The 18520-nt window shown below is 45.1% G+C and overlaps 1 protein-coding gene and 1 long non-coding RNA gene across 3 annotated transcripts; both read right to left on the bottom strand.

Annotated features, from left to right (window-relative positions):
• Positions 1-1169: 1169 nt before the first annotated feature.
• Positions 1170-4975, bottom strand: LOC138820142 (uncharacterized). The gene is made up of 3 exons (XR_011369730.1): positions 4578-4975; positions 1702-1806; positions 1170-1266 (listed from the first exon to the last, which is right to left on the bottom strand). It is a non-coding gene; the product is annotated as an uncharacterized lncRNA (long non-coding RNA).
• A 5805-nt stretch (positions 4976-10780) lies between these two features.
• On the bottom strand, positions 10781-17342 carry LOC138820140 (C-type lectin domain family 12 member A-like). 2 transcript variants are annotated; one of them, XM_070011853.1, is made up of 6 exons: positions 17107-17342; positions 15237-15338; positions 14642-14797; positions 13279-13430; positions 11906-12012; positions 10781-11009 (listed from the first exon to the last, which is right to left on the bottom strand). In XM_070011853.1, the coding sequence occupies exons 1-6, from the start codon at positions 17198-17200 to the stop codon at positions 10859-10861; spliced, it is 762 nt and encodes a 253-aa protein (XP_069867954.1). In that variant the 5' UTR covers positions 17201-17342; the 3' UTR covers positions 10781-10858. The 2 variants fall into 2 exon arrangements, with proteins under 2 accessions (XP_069867954.1, XP_069867955.1); XM_070011854.1 differs by lacking the exon at positions 11906-12012.
• Between the last annotated feature and the right edge of the window lie 1178 nt (positions 17343-18520).

Raw genomic sequence — 18520 nt, 5'->3', positions numbered from 1 at the left:
ATATCCAATACTGTGGACAAGGTTTACATTTGTGTCCTGGAAGGAAAGCGTCCTTTTATTGAATAGATCTTCAGCCTCTGGCTATTTCCTGTCATCTCTATGGGACATTGACCAAGTTCACTGTGTTTTCTTCAGGTCATTATTTTATTTTATCTTATTTTGTGCAGTTCTGGGGCTTGAAATCAGAATCTCCTGCTCTTCCTTAGCTTTTTCACTCCAGGCTGATCCTCTCCCATTGGAGCCTCAACTCCATTTCTGGCTTTTTGCTGGTTCACTGGAGAGAAGAGTTTCACAGACTTTCCTGCATGGGTTGGCTTTGAACCAGGATCCTCAGAACTCAACCTCTTCAGTAGCTAGGATGACAGGCGTGAGCCACCAGTGCCCGGCTTCTACTGACTGAAATTTTGAACTGAGACCATCTATAGAGAAGTGTGTTTTCCTATCTATCATTCACTGAGCTTCATAATAAATTGGGATTTTGCCTAGCCTTGAAAATAACAATGAAAAAATGGAAAAGGTAAATTCAGATGAGAGAAATTGTATATTTATACTTTAGTAAAACTGGAGTTTAAAGAAAATGCATTTCGTCCAAATGCTCTTGTATAACCAGGATCCCTGGGGGATTCCATGTTGTGTAGTTATGATTTTCTGATTTTCTTCTAACTATGTGGAACTGTCAATGCATGGACTATGTTTCATTCCTTTCTTACTCAGTGGTTCTACCTGGGCAGGAAAATCCATGAGACTCGTATCCTATATTATGAAGCCAAAGCCACACCTGGTGCTGTGGCTCTACTGATTAAGCTCCATGCAGCCAAGAGCAAAAAAGCTAAGGGACACAGCCCAGGCCCTGAGTATAAACCCCAGCACCAACCCTCCCCCTATTCCTCTCCCCCCACTGACAGACAGCCAGACAGACAGCCAGACAGCCAGACAGCCAGACACACACACACACACACACACACACACACACACACACACACACACACACACACGCACACATACACACACACACAGTAGCTTTAGTTCCTGGTCTCATAAGCAGCCCTCAGCATAATACAGAATTACATGGCTCTTTTTCCTGTAGCTCACGACACAGCCTGGTGGCCAGGGTTTGCAATGCAATTGAGAGGTTCTGGATCTTCTCATTGAGGTTCTTGATCTTCTCATTGAGGTTCTGGATCTTCTCAGAACTATTGACATTCCCCATTTGGTGTAGGCACATGTTTTTCTGAAGTTCTTCTTGGACATTTTGCTGTTTATAAACTCAAATTCAGACAGAGAGAAAGAGAATTTAAAGAGACACATGAAAACCTTCACTATCATAGACTTAAGTGTTGTTTTGTACAAGGAATCCTAAAAAACACCCAAGGGGAGCAGGAGGCATGGCTCACGTGGTAGAACACCAACTGTGAGGACAAACAGCTGGGCAGGAGCACTAGGGTCTGAGCCTGGGAACAGTGGCTCCCGCCTGTCATCCCAGCCGCTCAGGAGGCTGAGATCTGAGGATCACAGTTGGAAGCCAGCCTGGGAAGGAAAGTCCCTGAGACTCTCATTTCCAACAAAACAGCAAAAAGTCAGAAGTGGAGCTGTGGCTCAAGCAGTAGAGGGCCAGTCTTGAGTGGGAAGCTCAGAGACAGTGCCCAGGTCCTGAGTTCAAGCCCCAGACCCAGTAGCATAGACAAAAGGGGTGATACATACTCATGATCCACAAGATTCTCAGTCCAATGAAGAGCAGTAGGAGGAGTAGGAGAGTCGCACGCAAAGCGGTTCTAACCCACACGTGGGAAGGAGCAGCCCGATTCGCTGTGGAACACAAAAGCAACAACGTTCTCAAAACGGCGTTCCCTTCCACTCATCCGTACAAGGCCATTCACTCCTCCATTTCCCCTTTCATTTTTTTCCTGCTATGCAACCTGTAAAAGAATTTAATTTATTACCCACTCTGAGACACGAAAAATAAATCCCTGGCCAATATGCATTGTGCTTGGAATTCTATGCCTCCATCAGAAAGAATGACATTTCCCCATTTGTTAGGAAATGGAAAGGTTTGGAAAAAATTATATTAAGTGAAGTAAGCCAGGCCCAAAGAAGCATAGGTCCCATGGTTTCCCTTATTTGCAATATCTAGTATAGGTATGAGTCAAGCAGAAAAGGTCAGATAATGTGATGTTAGGAAAATGAACCCTTAAATATGTATTTTAATGTTTTCGTTTCTTTCATGCATGTGTTTCTAACGCATTTATAAGATTATTTCTTTGTTGCTTTGTATGTCCCTCCCCCACAGTGTAACCCCCACTTTCACTATATTTGATGTCAGTATAACATGTGGAGGAGATGGGGGCAAACAAGTCGTTTAAGGATTCAGGTGGACCTGTTGCAACAATGAGAAGTATAAAATGTCATGTCAAAACCAGCTTTACAAAGTCGGTGGGGGGGGGGGGAGGGGGGTAAAATTGGGTGGGGGGAGGGGGGAGGCTGGGAAGGGAGGTGAAGGGTAAACAAAGGAGGAGGCTGCAATGCTTGGTAAGAAATGTATGCATTATCCTGCCCATGTAATTGTAGCTCCTCTGTACAGTATGTTCTCAAATAAAATAAAATAATAAAAATAAATAAATAAAAAACAAACAAACAAAAAAAATGCATTGTGCTCATAAAATGACCTGGTGAATTGAAACCCTTTGTACAACTCCTGAAAGATACAGGAGTAAAGAAAGCAGCCAGGACTTAGCTCTTCACGTCTTTAATCCCAGCCATTCAAGAGGCTGAGAACTGAGGATCATGGTTCAAAGCCAGCCTGGGCAGGAAAGACCATGAGCCTCTTATCTGCAATGAACCACAAGAAAAAAACAGAAGTGGCGCTGTGGCTAACGCGGCAGGGCGCCGGCCTTGAGCTCCGAGCTCAGGGACAGCGCCCAGGCCCTGAGTTCAGTACTGAGCCTGACCACAAAGAATGAGGAAGGAAACAAAAGCACCGGAAGCCTGGCGCTCACGCTTCTGTTTCGCTTTGTTGCTTGGCTGGTTTTGTGCCAGTGCTCGGGCTTGAACTCCAGACCAGTGCTGTCCCCAACAGTTCTGTGCTTAGTGCTGGTCTTCTCCCTCTGGAGTCTCAGCTCTACCTGCAGCCTTCGGGTGGTTCACTGGACATGAGTCTCCCAGACTTTGCTGCCCTAAGTTGGCTGAGAACCATGATCCTCAGATTTCAGCCTCCTGAGTCACTAAATTACAGGCATGAGACACTGGCACCCGGTGAACTTTTCTTCTACTTTCAAGTCCTGGGTCTTGAACTCAGAGCTTGGTTGCTGTCCCTGAGCTTCTTTTACTCAAAGCTAGTGCTCTATCTTTTGAGCCACAGCTCCACTTCTAGCTTTTTCTGTTTATGTGGTACTGAGGAATTGAACCTAGGTGAGCACTCTACCCCTGAGCCACCTGCCCAGCCCAAGATGACTTATTCTTAAATCATTACAGGATATGAGCTCTCATCCATGTGGATATAACAGCTATTTCAAATAAATGTCTTCTAATTTAAAACATGACAGTCTAACCGCAGGACTGAAACAGAGGAGCTCCACCTCATACCACAGCTGATGCCGAATTGAGTATAACTAGAGAGAACTGAACAATAAACACTGGACCTTTAATATCTTCAGATGGAGGAAAATGACCTTCTCTGAAGAGAACAGGGTCAAGATTTTAGCTTATGTTGAAATTAGAGATGCAGGAGTTGCTTCAGACCAGGCACCGGTAGCTGATGCCGGAGGCTGAGATCTGAGGATGGTGATACAGAGCCAGCCGGACAGGAAGGTTCATGAGACTTTGTATTTCCAATGAACCAGCAAAATGGTGGAGATGGAGCTGTGGATCCAGTGGTAGAGCGCCAGCCTCGAGCAAATCTCAAGCGAGAGTACTATCGCTTGCATACAAGCCCCGGTACTGACATGCATGAGTAACGTGAATCAGCACTGCACAGAACACTGCAGGGGCTAAAATGTCACATCTCTCTGCATCTCTTTGTCCCTGTCTCTCTGTCTCTGTCCCTCTGTCTGTCTGCCTCTGAAACCCTCTGTCCATCTCTCTTTGGATGTCTCTGTCTGTATTTCCCTCTGTCTCTCCTCTGTTCCTGTCTATACTGTCTGCCTTTTTCTGTCTCTGTGTCTCTCTCTGCCTCAGTTTCTGTCTCTCTGTCCATCTTTGTCTGTATCTCTGCCTCTGTCTCTTGTTTCTAGAATCCTACTTGTTCCTCTCTTACACAAATAAAATGAAAAGTAAAAGAACGAAATACATTGAAGGATGGCTTTCCTGGACAACCTACCATGTTTGCCACAGAAATGAAACACTTTGTATAATTTCAAAACTCTACCATGTATCTTGATTGTAATACTCAGAAGTAGAACATTAATAAATGGTGGATCGTTGTGCAATTTCACAAAGCCAGGCTTACAAGAAACATTAGGAGCATTTGGGGAGGTCATTAATGATTCGAATTGAATAAGAACTTATCCACTCGGTGTGTCCCAAGATGTACGTCTCCTTTTCCGTCCCCACCTGGCCACACTCTCAGAGTTCCACAGGCTTACCTTTTGTCTCCATGTTGTCAAACTCTGGGAACTTCTCTCTCTTCCTGGAGTCATGGAAGATTTGGAGTCATGGAAGATTAGACCAGCAGAAGTGATTTTTTCAGACATGGAGGAACATGGAAAGCAGGTGGAATGAAATGCTGTTGGTGGAAGGGAGAGCTGAGCGTTGAACGCTGGACAGAATGTGGAAGTGGACTCTTGGTGATCATTAGCAGAAGTCTCGTTTCACCAGCCTGAATGTTGCTAAACAGCAAAGCTGATAAACTGCTCATTGGGGATCTCAGGCAGGACTGCGTGACTGTGGCCTAGGAAACATTTCTCTTCACCAGCCTCTCTTCCTCTTTCTTATCACTTCATAATGACAATTGCAGGATCCAGGGTTTTTTGTTTTTTTTTTTTTTTTTTTTTTTTTTTTTTTACTGGGGTTTCAATTCAAAGCCACCCACTCTTGCTCCACATTCTTGATCAAGGCTGCTTTTCTACTGGATTTGAGTCAGGACTCCAGTCCAGCCTTTGGCTGGTTAGCTAGGGGTAGAGTTTGGAGAACTTCTCTGACTCAGTTTGCTTTGCATAGGGACCCTCCACGTTTCAGCCTTCTGCGGAGGTAGGATCGCAGGCATGAACCACCAGCTCCTAGCTCACAAATTAGTGCCTGGTGCTTGTGGTGGTGGTATTTTATTGGGGCGTGTGTATGTGTTTCCTAGGAATTGCACCCCAGGAGGCTGTCCCTGAGCCTTTGTGTGAAAGGCTAGACCTCCACCATTTGAACCCCAGCTCCACTTCTAGCTGCTGAGTAGTTAATTGGAGATAAGAGATTCATGGACTTACCTGCTATAACATAAGGTCTGCCCTGGATTTGGAGAATATCTTCCACCTACCCCGTGTGTGTATGTGGGCATGTGTGTATGTGTGTGTGTGTGCATGTGTGTGTGTGTGTGCACATGTGTGTGTGTGTGTGTGCTGGTCCTGGGGTTTGATCTGAGAGCCTTGTGCCCTCAGTTGATCCTTGTACTCAAGGCTGGAGCTGAACCATGTGAGCCATCCCTTCTGTTCAAGAAGTATTGCACTTTAAATTTGTTTTCCAATTTTTCATTGCTGATACGCAGAAATGTGGTAGATTTCTCACTTGCTTATTAAATATTTTAAATTATTATAATAAGGTGATGCATAGAGGGGTTACAATTACGTAAGTCGGGTAATGTGTACATATTTTTTGACAATGTCTCCCCTCATTTTGTTGTTGTTCTTGTTTGGGGGCTTCAATTCAGGACCTAACACTGTTCCTGAGCTCTTTTGCTCAAGGCAAGCCCTTTACCGTTAGCATCTCTAATAAAGAACACAGATTGTTGAATGAAAAGACTGATAAAGCTAATAATCATGGCTGGGAATGTGGTTTAGAGATAGAGTGCTTGCCTAGGATTCATGAAGCCCTGGATATGATTCCTCAGTACCACACATAAATAGAAAAAGTCAGAAGTGATGATGTGGCTCAAGTGATAGAGAACTAGCCTTCATAGTCAGATCTCAAGCCCTGAGTTCAAGACCCAGCTCCAGCAAAAAAAAAAAAAAAAGAATGTAGAGAGTCTGGAGGAAGATGGTGGAGGAGAAGCTAGTGGCTAAACAAGCTCTCACATAGGAAGTAGTTTCAGTCTTCCAGTGAAAAGTCCAAGGCTGGAGAGTGACACCAAGTATGCCAGTATAGTACAGAGAGTCTGGCCAGAGAGGAAAAATTCAGGCAGCGTGGTGAAAGAGACCAATTTGAGCACTCATGGGTGTCCACGGTGTTGGCGGCACCTGTGGCCACCATATCGACAGAGCCCAGAATGAAGGCACCAGAGGCTGTGTTTGAGCAGATTCTACTCACTGCCAGCCCAGCAAGAGCTGCCAAGGAACAGAAATTTTCATTCTGCTGACCACAAACAGTCCTACACCATGGACATCCTGGAAACCACAGGAAAGGCATGAGTACATCCTCAGTCCTCATGGAGCAGCGGTGGGAAGGTAGCCCCTCCCCCACCACTGGAGAAGAACTCCATTTTTGATAAAGACCTGGCCAGAGCAGCTAGCACATAACTCAGGCCTTGGAAGAAGATAACAGGAGCCATTCAATAGGTCAAAGGAATTAGACCTGCAGGACTGAGCTCCACCAATGGGAAAGATGCCTTTCCCATGGAGAAGTGACTTTGTTCACTGGGTAAACAGAGTCAGCGGCTGCCCCTCCCCACTGAAGCACAGGCAGCAGACCCAGTTGCAGGAGAGGTAAAAGAAAACCAATTGCAACTCATTAAATATAAATCCTGAGAATGACTCCAGGCTTGGCTTCTTGAGTGTCTCAGGAGCTAGCCCCTCAGAGAACAGCTACTGAGTACTGACAAGCCTTAACCCTACCCACAACCTAGCCCCATCACAGCAACTCCAAGCTAGAGAAACCAGCTATCTCCCTCTTTTGTGATATCCCAAGCAGCTCTCCCTCCCAATGAACTAAACTGGGAGGAAGGTAATAAAGTCCCTGGTAAGACAGAGCTTTGTTCTTCCTACTTAAACAAATTGATTTAAGAAACTAATCAAGCCACAGGAAAAGCAAACACCAGAAGCAAAAAAGAGACTCCATAAGACACTGGTTATGGACACAGCAGACACACAAGATTTCCTGCCCTCCCCCCAAAAAAAATCAAACTCTTTTTTCCTGCCTAATTTTTAAAATAAAATTTCTTTTGTTTTTTGCATCATTTTATTTTAGGTGTGTGTTTTTCTTAATTCTGTTTTTACTCTTTTCTCTTCATGTCTTTTCTGGGTTTTTTTGTCATTACTTAGTTGTTGTTTTGTTCATTCCCAGATATATACCCATCTGCAATGATTAGATCTTAATCTTCATTGTAGGCATACTTAATTCAGATATCAGTTACTCAGTTCACAAACTTTTATCCTTACTCCTTTAATTGTAGTTTTGTTTCTTTATACTTATATAATTTCAAGTGTTTCATTTAAATTTTTATTTTTCATTTTATCTTTTTTCTTTATCTCTCTTCTCCTTTCCTTCTATTCTTTTCCTCTCTCTGAATTTAGGCCTTGGTTGCATACCCTTTTTCCCTTTCCCTCCCCACATTCCTCTAATCTTATTTTCTCCTCACAATTCTCCATAAACCTATTAATGTCTGCTCTTCTGTTTCCTTCTTTGATTTTCTTAGTCCATTGATCCATAGTTGTTTATTATCAAACTAAATTTTATCTGTTGAACTAGATTCTATCTGTACTCATTTTGACTATATCAAAAAATCTGTGCAAATACAGGGCTCTGGTTGATGCTTGCCTTCAAATAGTGTTCTAGCTTGGAACTGGTTTTGCCTTCATACCCAAATGGGCAGAACAAGCCAGAGAAACACAAGAAAAATGTCAAGTCTTGGTATCTCATCTCCTACTCATGATAATCAGGCAATCATGGAATCCACAAGAAGAAGGCTGGAGGAATCCATGGAGGACACAAATGGAATGCTGAATGAAGCCCAAGTGAAGGAAAGGGAGTCCAATGAAACCGTAACCAGTCAGTTAAGGGATGTGAGAATAAACAATGAAAACCAAAATAAGGAGGTAAAGAAGCCCATACAAAAGTTAAAACAAAGCTCCAACATAGAATTTTAAACTATCAGATATGACCAATTAGAAGGAAAGAAAAAAAAAAAGGAGAAAGTCTTGACAGGATGTTAAACCATGGAGAAGGTCAAATCTCTGGGATTGAAGACAACTTAGACATTATAGAGAAAGAACAGACAAGTATTCAAGACACGCCCAAGAAATATGATATATCTATTCAATTTTTAGAAATACCATCAGAAGGCCTAATTTAAGGCTAATGGGTGTAGAGGAGGGCCTAGAGATAGAAGTTAAAGGTCTAGGATTTGTATTTAACAGGATCTTAGCAGAGAACTTCCCAAACTTGCAAAAAGATAGGTCCATTCATATATAAAAAGCATTTAGAGCCCCAAATAGACCAGACCAGAACAATACATCTCACTGTCAAATTGTAATCCACACAGGATCAATCAGTTCAGACCAAGGAAAAGATCCTTAAAGTTGTCAAGGAGAAAAAAAATCAATCACTTACAAAGGGAAACCAATCAGATTAATTAATTTCAATTTCTCAGCAGTGACAATGAAAGCAAGAAGAGCCTGGAATATGTATGCCACATCCTAAAGACAAACAACTATCAGCCAAAAATACTGTACCCAGCTAAACTATCCTTCATAATGAAAGGACAAATACAAGCCTTCCACAGCAAAGAAAATTTGAAACACTATATCTCCACTAAACAAGCCCCACAAAAGATACTTACAGATGTCCTACACATAGAAAACCGAGAAGAGCATGATACAGGCCAAGAAACAGCCCTAAATAGAGAACCCAAGAATCATACTTAGAACCCAGTTGGTACAGCCCCCAGGAAGGTGGATCTACCAACTACCTCTCAGACCTCACTGTCAATGTTAATGGACTTCACTCTCCAATTAAGCTTCATAGATTGCCTAGTTGAATCAAAAAGCAAGCTCCTTCTCTATTGTGCCATCAAGAGACACCCCTTGAGCTGGGCGCCAGTGGCTCATACCGGTCATCCTAACTGCTCAGGAGGCTGAGATCTGAGGATCATGGTTCAATTCAGCCCAGGCAGGAAATTCCATGAGACTCTTATGTGCAATGAACCACAAAAAAGCAGAATTGGTGCCTTGGCTCAAGTGGTAGAGTGCTCGCCTTGAGCTGAAGAACTCAGGGCCTGGGCCTAGTACCAGAGTTCAAGTTCCACGACTGACACAAAACAACAACCACAAAAACAACAACAACAAAAACAAAGTCACCCAGATGGAAAAGGCTATGAGACTTTCATGAATAATTAAATCAAGCAAAAAAGGTAGAAGTGGACCTGTGGCTCAAGTGGTAGAGCACTAGCCTTGAGCTCAGGACTACACCTGTGTCCTGAGTTCAAGCCCTGGGAAAAGCATACTAAGAAAAGAAATCTCTATAATTAGGATACTGTTAGTGACTTGATAGAATAAGGATATTGAGATTCTGTGTGTGTGTGTGTGTGTCTGTGTGTGTGTGTGTGTGTGTCTGTGTGTGTGTGTCTGTGTGTGTGTGTGTGTGTGTGCTGGTCTGTGTCCTGACCTCAGGGCTCGGGCGCTGTTCCTGAGCTCTTTGGCTCAAGGCTAGCGCTCCACCACGTTGGGTCACAGCTCCATTTCTCATTTTCCGGTGGTTCTTTGGAGATAACACTGGGTGGCGGTGTTTGCCATAGGACAGAGGTTCTGGATCTTCTCTGAACGATCTCGTTTGCCCATTTGGTGTCGGCACACATTTCTCTGAAGTTCTTCTTGGAAATTTTGCTGCTTATAAACTCAAATCAAGACAGAGAGAGAGAGAATCCCAGAGACACTTGTAAGCCATCAACGTCATGACCATCAAAGCTGTTTGGTTCAAGGAATACTAAAAAAGACCCAAGGGGTACCCGAGGCCCGGCTGACGTGGTAGAACACCAACTGTGAAGAAACAGAGCCCACAGGAGCACTAGGGTCTGAGTCAAGTGCAGTGACTCACGCCTGACATCCCAGCCTCTCAGGAGGCTGAGGTCTGAGGATCATAGTTGGAGGCCAGCCTGGACAGGAAAGTCCATGACACTCTGATCTCCCATGAACCACCTCAGATCAGAAGTGGAGCTGTGGCTCAATGTGGCAGAGTGCCAGCCGTGAGTGACAGAGCTCAGGGACAGCGCCCAGGCCCTGAGTTCATGCCCCATGGCCACCGACAATAAATACAGTGCAATACATTCTAGATTTCAGAAGAAATGCTGTCCTGATGCTGAACAGAGTATACACTGTTGTTCAAGGTTCAGCCATGACTGACTTGCTTTTCTATGTGCAGGTCCTGGGGCTTGAACTCAGGGCCTAGCTCCTGAGCTCCTGTTTGCTGGTTCATTGGACATCAGATCCTCACCACCTGTCCCACTGGGACTGACCTGGTACTTCACCCTCACATCTCAGCCTCCTGAGTAGCTGGGATGACAGGAGTGAGCCACTGGTGCCTGGCAAGGAGTTAGCTTCTTACCCTCAGCAGATGAGGAGCAAGATAAATACCACAAGATCCAAATGTGCAGAGAGGCAGAAATCTGGTCATCATTTTTTTATTCCATTTGTGTGATCCAGGAGACACACGCTGACATCTAGATCCTTCCCAGTGCAGGACAGCATCTCAAACCAAGGACTTCTTTACCAAGTACAGCCTTTCATCTTGAACTTTAACCTAGCACACTTTCTACACGCACTGAACGAGCCATTTTTTCACAAATTGCATTTCTGTGTACCAAACAATTATCATAAGCAATGTGCCTGTGTGGTGTCATATATGCACAATACATTCCATTTAAGGCACTGGGCTTGTTCTTCAACCTGAAGAGGAAAAGCAGGAAAGTACTTAATAGCTCACATATTTGGAATAGACACACACACATGACCTGTGCTACCTGACAGTATGGCGCCGACAGTCAGCATTTCCTAAGGAAAATACGATCCTTGGTTGTGCAGGGGATTTCCCTTCAGCCTGTCAGGCTCTGACGCCATGCATGCGGATCATCTCACCCCTCATCCTTCCCCTCATGTCCCCCCCCCACGTTCTCTGTTTCCATTTTCACAGATGGACGCTGACTCTTAGGATGGCGCCGTCCTGAGCTTTGTGTTACTCAGGGAACTGAGACCTGAGGACCTGGGTTCAAAGTCACCCAGCAGCAGAGGCCATGAGACTTGTAAATCTAATGAAATCAAGCCAAGAAGTCAGACGTGGCTCCTGTGGTAGAGCGCTAGCCTGGAGATAAAAAGCCTAGGACAGCTCCCAGGCCCTGGGGCCAAGCCCCGAGAAAGCCATAGAAAGAAAAAAAAGTCGGCATGATGAAGACAAAATCAGGGCATCTGTGATTGCTAAGTGTGCATTTGGTACTGGGTGTTGAAGTTGGGGCCTGGACAGTATAGCAGGACTTTTGCTAAAGGCTAGAGCTCCAACACTTGAGCCTCGGCTCCGCTTGTAGCATTTTTGTGGTAGTTAATTGGAGATGAGTGTCTCATGGACTTTTATATCACTTCTGGTTTGAACCGTAATCCTCAGCTTCCTGAGTAGCTGGGGTTACAGGCGTGACCACCAGCCCCTGGCTATGGGAACATTTTATGCAATATTAACACTATTACAGAGTCCTGACACGGCAGGTATGTTTCAGGGTTTTTCACAATCGTCCTGCGGAAAACATAGCTTAAAAAATGGACTTAAAACAATAAGAGAAAAAATAGAAACTTACCAAATAGAAGAAGCAACACTCTGATCCACTGTCATAGAGTTTGTTTGATAATATCTAGGAGATGCTCCAAGCCAATAGCCAAATAATTGTATGGACTTTACAAACTCCTAAGAAACAAAGATCCTCTGTGCACAAAGTTATCTCTGGCTGGTACTAGTGATTCACACCTGTAATTCTAGCTCCTCTGGAGTCTGAGATCTGAGCATCTCTATTCAAAGCTAGCCTGGGTGGGAACATCCATGAGACTCTTTTTTTTTTTTTTTTGGTTGGTTGCAGGGCTTGAACTCTGGGCCTGGGCGCTGCCCCTCCACTCCTGAGCTAAAAGTGAGCACTCTACCACTTGAGACACAGTGCCACTTTTGGTTTTCTAGTGGTTTATTGGAGATAAGAGTCTCACAGTCTTTCCTGCCCAGGCTGGCTTTGAACCGCGATCCTCAGATGTCAGCCTCCTGAGTAGCTAGGATGACAGGCATGAGCCACCGGCGTGTGGCCCGTGAAACTCTTTTTCTCTGGGAACCACCAAAAACCACACAGAAACCAGAAGTGGAGCTGTGGCTCAAGCTGCGGAGTGTCATCATGGAGGGAAAAAGCTCAGGACAGTGCCCAACCCTGAATTCAGGCCCCAGGACTGACTGTTCAGAGATATAATTATCTCTGAACATATGTCTGCATTTCAAATTATTGTTTTCAAACATTGATTTCAAAATAGGAAGGAAGGAAGGAAGGAAGGAAGGAAGGAAGGAAGGAAGGAAGGAAGGAAGGAAGGAAGGGAGGGAGGGAGGGAGGGAGGGAGGGAGGGACGGACGGAGGGAGGGAGGGAGGGAGGGAGGGAGGGAGGGAGGGAGGGAGGGAGGGAAGAAGGAAAGTGAGAAGGAAATATGAAAGTATATACAGGAAAGCAAAGCAATGCACTGAAGTCAGAACAGGTCATTTTGTAAGCCATAGAACTCATAATTTGTTCTCATTTCTCACTTGACTATATTTTGTGGAGTCAGTAACTATCATGATCTAGGTGACCAATCTCCAACGAGAAAGACACAACACATTATTTCCCTACTTCTAGAAAGGATGAAAGAGCTTTTCACTCCTGGATCTTGAACTCAGGACCTGGGAGTTGACCCTGAGCTGCTTTTTCTCAAGGCTGGCGCTCTACCACGTGAGCCACAGCACCGTCTCCAGTTTTCTGGTGGTTCATTGGAAATCAGAGTCTTATGGACTTTCTGCACAGGATGCTCTGAATCTCAGTCCTTGGGTCTCAGCCTCCTGGATAGATGGATCACAGTCGTGAGCCACCAGTGCTTAGCAGACTCTTCTTACTCTATCACAGGAAATGCGATTTCCTTTCTTATGGAAGGAGAGACTGGGAGACGTACCAGTGCATCCTTGTTGTTAATCTTCAGCAGGCTGGCATTGTGGTGAGCACAGGACTTTTTGCTGTTTTGCCACGTGTCATAATTATGATACAGAAGATAACATCTATTTTCTTGCCATATCCAATATCGTGGACAAGGTTTACATTTGTGCCCTGGAAGGAAAGCGTCCTTTTATTGAATAGATCTTCAGCCCTCTTGATATTTCCTGTCATCTCTATGAGACATTGACCAAGTTCACTCTGTTTTCTTCAGGTCATAATTTTATCTTATTTTGTGTGGTTCTGGGGCTTGAACTCAGGATCTCCTGCTCTTTCTTAGCTTGTTCACTCCAGGCTGATCCTCTCCCATTTGAACCACAACTCAACTTCTGGCTTTTTGCTGGTTCACTGGAGAGAAGAGTTTCACAGGCTTTCCTGCATGGGTTGGCTTTGAACCAGGATCCTCAGAACTCAAGCTCTTCAGTAGCTAGGATGACAGGTGTGAGCCACCAGCGCCCGGCTTTTACTGGCTGAGACCATCTATAGAGAAGTGTGTTTTCCTGTCTAACATTTACTAATCCTAATAAAAAAATGAGATTTTACCCAACTTTTATTGTAATATAAAAAAAAACTTTAAAATATAAATTCTGATTAGAGACTTTGATCTAATTAAACCTTAGTAAAACTGCAGAATAAAGATAATGCATCTAGTCTTAATACTCTTTTTTTTTCAGTCCTGGGGCTTTAACTCTGGGCCTGGGCACTGTCCCTGAGCTCTTCAACTTAAGGTGAGCGATCTACCACTTGAATTACAGAGCCAGTTCCATTTTTCTGAGTGGTTTATTGGAGATAATACTCTCATGGATGTTCCTGCCCAGGCTGGCTTTGAACTGGAATCTTTAGATCTGACCCTACTGAGTAGCTGGGATTACAGCGATACGCCACTGGCGTCCAGCCTTAATACACTTGCATAAACATTGTTCCTGGGCATTTTGGGGTTGTGTAGTTATAACTATGTTAGGATTGTCTTTTAGCTATGTGGAGCCGTCAGCAATGCATGCACTATGCTTCATTCCTTCCTTAATCAGTGGGTGTAGCCGGGCGCCAGGTGCTCAGGTCTGTAATTCCAGCTATTCAGGAGGTTGAGCTGAGGGGTTCAAGGTTCAAAGCCAGCCCGGGCGGGAAGGTCTGTGAGACTCTCAGGTCCACAGAATCATCCACAGGCTGGAAGTGCAGCTGTGGCTCAGCTGGTTGAGCTCCATGGAGCCTAGAACTAAAAGGCTGAGGGACAGGCCCCGTCAGCCTGCACGTGGTGAGGTGTGGGGTAAGACTGTGAGCTTTCCTTCCCCGTCTCATAAGCCGCCCTCAGGGCCCTGCAGAATTACCTGGCTCTTTTTCCTGGAGCTCATGACACAGCCGGGTGGCCAGGGTTTGCAGGGCCATAGAGACGTTCTGGATCTTCTCAGAACAATTGAAGTTATCCACTTGATGTAGAAACACATTTGTCTGATGTTCTTCTTGGACATGTTGCTTTTTATAAACTCCAAATTAAGAGGAGAGAGACAATCAAAAAAGACACTTATAAACCCTCAGTATCATGACCTCAAAAGTTGTTTTTTTTTTACAAGGAATACTAAAAAAGACCAAAAGAGGACAAGGAGACATGGCTTTAGTGGTAGAAAGACAACTATGAGGACTAACAGCTGAGCAGGAACGCTAGGCTCTGAGCCAGGTGCCGTGACTCACGCCTGTCATCCCAGCCACTCAGGAGGCTGAGATCTGAGGATCCCAGTTGGAAGCCAGCCTGGGCAGGAAAGTCCCTGAGACTCTCCCCTCCAATGAACCACCAGGAAACTGGGAGTGGAGCTGCGGCTCAAGTGGTAGAGCGCTAGTCTTACGTGAGAAAGCTCAGGGACAGTGCCAGGCCCTGAGGTCAAGCCCCAGGACCAGCAGCACACACAAAAACTGGGTGATACGTACTCAGGCCCCCCAAGATTCCTAGTCCAATGAAGAGCAGTAGAAGGAGGAGGAGAGCCAGACCCAAAGCTGCTCCAACCCACACATGGGAAGACACCGGAGGCGCTGTGGAACACAAAGAGAAAAACAGCGTTCAGTTCCATTCATTCCTACAATGTCATTCATTCCTTCATTTTGCTTTTCTTCCTTTCCTGTGATGCAACATGTAAAAGACTTCGTTAGACACCCTAACACATGGAAAAGATATCCACTGATCAAGATGCTCTGCACTTAGAACTCCAAAAATTAAATCCCCCAAAAAACAAATCCTCAAAGAAACAACTGCCCCATTCATAAGTGGGCTAAATGTGACGTAAATTAAATTGGCAGCAAAGGAGAGAGAGAAGCAGGTGGAATGAGGCAGGGGAAAGGCTGATCTTCAAGCCGTAGGCCTCCTCTGGCCAAGCTGGAAGTAAACAAGAAGAGAGGAAAGAAGAGAGGAAAGAAGAATGGTCCACAGAGACAGGAAGCCATGCTCAGCGTCTCTGGCCATGAAAGAAATGCAAATCAACACAACACGGAGACAGCACCTCACCCCAATCTAACCACAGACAGCAGATGCTGCTTTTCATTGCTACTATAGCCTGAAGTAGTTGTGTTCTAGTAACATGGTAGAGTAACCACCAGGTAATCCTTCTTAGACCTCAGAGTTGATACCGAAGTCACAGTAACCAGAGAAAACTGAAAAACGATTATGAAACTTCATTTCTTTCGATGGAGGAAAATGACCTTCACTGAAAAGAATGAGACAGTCAAGATTTTAACTTATGTCAGAATGATAAATTCAAGAGTGGCTTTTAGGCCAAGCACCAGTAGCTCATGCCTGTAATCAGGAGGCTGAGATCTGAGGATCGTGATACAAAGCCAGCCCAGACAGGAAGGTCCATGGACATTTTATTTCCCATGAACCAGCAAAAATGATAGAAGTGGAGCTGTGGCTTGAGCAGTAGAGCACCAGCCTTGAGCAGAAAAACTCAAGTGAGAGCTCTTGGCCTTGAGTTCAAGCCCAGCAGTGGCAAACACTGGCAAACGCATGTGCATGTGTTCATGTGTGCCGCAGGGGTGCATTGTACAATGCGCACACACACACAAACACACACAATCACACACACACAGTCACATGGTTTGCAGCCTTTGGATAATTCAAATCAGCACTGGAGAGAAAATTACAGATAGTAAAAATATCAGACCTCTTTCTTCATTGCTCTGTCCGTCTGTCTGTCTGTCCGTCTGTCTGTCTGTCTGTCTGTCTGTCTCTCTCTCTCTCTCTTTGGCTTTTACCTCTGTTTCTCAGACCCCCTGTCTCTTTGTGTCCATCTCTCCTTGTGTGCCTCTGTCCCTATGTCCATCTGTCTGTCTGTCTTTCTCTGTCCCTGTCTGTCCACTTCTTTGTCTTTTTCTGGCTCTTTCTCTCTCTTGGCCTCAGTCTCTATCTCTCTATCCATCTCTGTCTGTCCCCTGTCTGTCTTCAGATCTTCCAGTCTCCCTCTTCTTTCTGTCTTACAAAATGAAGTGGAAAATAAAATAACAAAATATATTCAAAGATGGCTTTCCTGGACAGCGTGTAATCGTGAGCCACAGAAGTGGACACTGTACAATTTCAAAGCACTTTCCTCTACCTTGATCGTAATATTCAAAAGTAGAACACTTACAAGTGATTGGTGGTTGTGTGATTTCACAAAGCCAGGGTTTGAATAAAAGAGCTAGAAGCACTTTGGGAGGCATAATTAAACATTCAAATTGGCTAATGACCCCCTCCACTCACTGAACCCCAGGATGGAAGTCTCGTTTTCATGGCCCACCGTACCACACACTCCCAACTCCACATTCGTACCTTTTGTCTCCACTGTGTCAAACTCCTGGATCTTCTCTGTGTTTCCCGGGTTCCGGAAGTTTAGATCAGCGTATATAATTTCTTCTTCAGACATGGAGGGAGGTGGAAAGCAGGTGGAATGAAATGCGGTTGTTAGGAGAAGGCAGGGCTGACTGTGAACGTTGGACGGAAGGTGGACGCTGAGGCTTTAGGATCAGCAGCAGCAGCCGCCCTTCCCCAGCCGACCCTGTGTCTAACCCAGCCGAGCTGATCAGCTCCTCACCGGGGATCTCGGGCAGGACTGCGTGACTGTGGCAGAGGAAACATTTCTCTTCACCAGCCTCTCTTCCTCTTTCTTATCTCTACACATGCCTTCTGCAGAAGCTCGGTTTGCTGTGTTTCTGCTGGTTCTGGGGTTTGAAGCCCATCTGCTCTGCCTGTACTTTCTTGCTCTAGCATGGTGCTCTACTGCTTGAGTCAGGCCTCCAGGCCAGCCTTTTTCTGGTTAGCTAGAGGTAGGGTTTGGAGGACTTGTCTGCCTTGGTTGGCTTTGAACTGGGAGCCTCCAAGTTTTACAGCACTACTTTGAGCAAAAGAAGCTCAGGGGACAGCGTCCAGACCCTGAGTGGAAAAAAATAAGATGGACCGGGTGCCAGTGGCTCATTCCTGTAATTTTAGCGACTCAGGAGGCTGAGATCTGAGGATCGTGGTTCTCAGCCAGCTAGGGCAGAAAAGTCTGTCAGACTCATCTCCAGTGATCCACGCAAAAGCTGGAGGTAGAGCTGTGGCTGAAGTCGTACAATGCCAGCCTTGAACATAAACCTGTCAGGGAGAGACCCTGGTTCCAGTGTTCAAACCCTCACACTGGCATAAAAACAGCCAACAACAAAACAATAACAACAACAACAGCAACAGCAACAGCAAAGCAAACAGAAAAGAGCCATTAATCCTGTTTCTAAGATGCTTTTGTTTTTGTTTGGTCGTTTGTGGGTCTTGAATTCGGTGCCTGGGCGCTGTTCCTGAGCTGTTTTGCTCAAGGCTAGCGTTCTACCACTTTGAGCCACAGCGCCACTTCCAGTGGTTCACTGGAGATGGGAATCTCATGGACTTTCCTGCCTAGGCTGGCTTTGAACCTCAGTCCTCAGATCTCAGCCTCCCGAGGAGCTGGGATTAAAGGCGTGAGCCCTCAGAGACTGACCCACAGTTGTTTTTCCTGTCTGTATTTTAGAAGTTCTTGTGTAGAGGCTGTTTTATTTTATAGTTTTACTATCTGCCTTTCTAAAGCAGCTGCTACTTTATTGACTTTAAAAAACATTCCTTTCCGTGAGAACACATGAATGTGCATGGGATGATTTCAGTGGTATGAGTCCGTTGAACAGTGAGCTTATGGTCACCAGGATGCTGGAACATGACTTGGGGGGGAGGAACCTTGGAG

Source organism: Dipodomys merriami, unplaced genomic scaffold (assembly GCF_024711535.1).
Source record: "Dipodomys merriami isolate MVZ:Mamm:240054 unplaced genomic scaffold, mDipMer1.0.p SCAF_84, whole genome shotgun sequence".
Taxonomy (NCBI): Eukaryota; Metazoa; Chordata; class Mammalia; order Rodentia; family Heteromyidae; genus Dipodomys; species Dipodomys merriami.
This window is presented reverse-complemented; position numbering and strand designations above follow the sequence as displayed.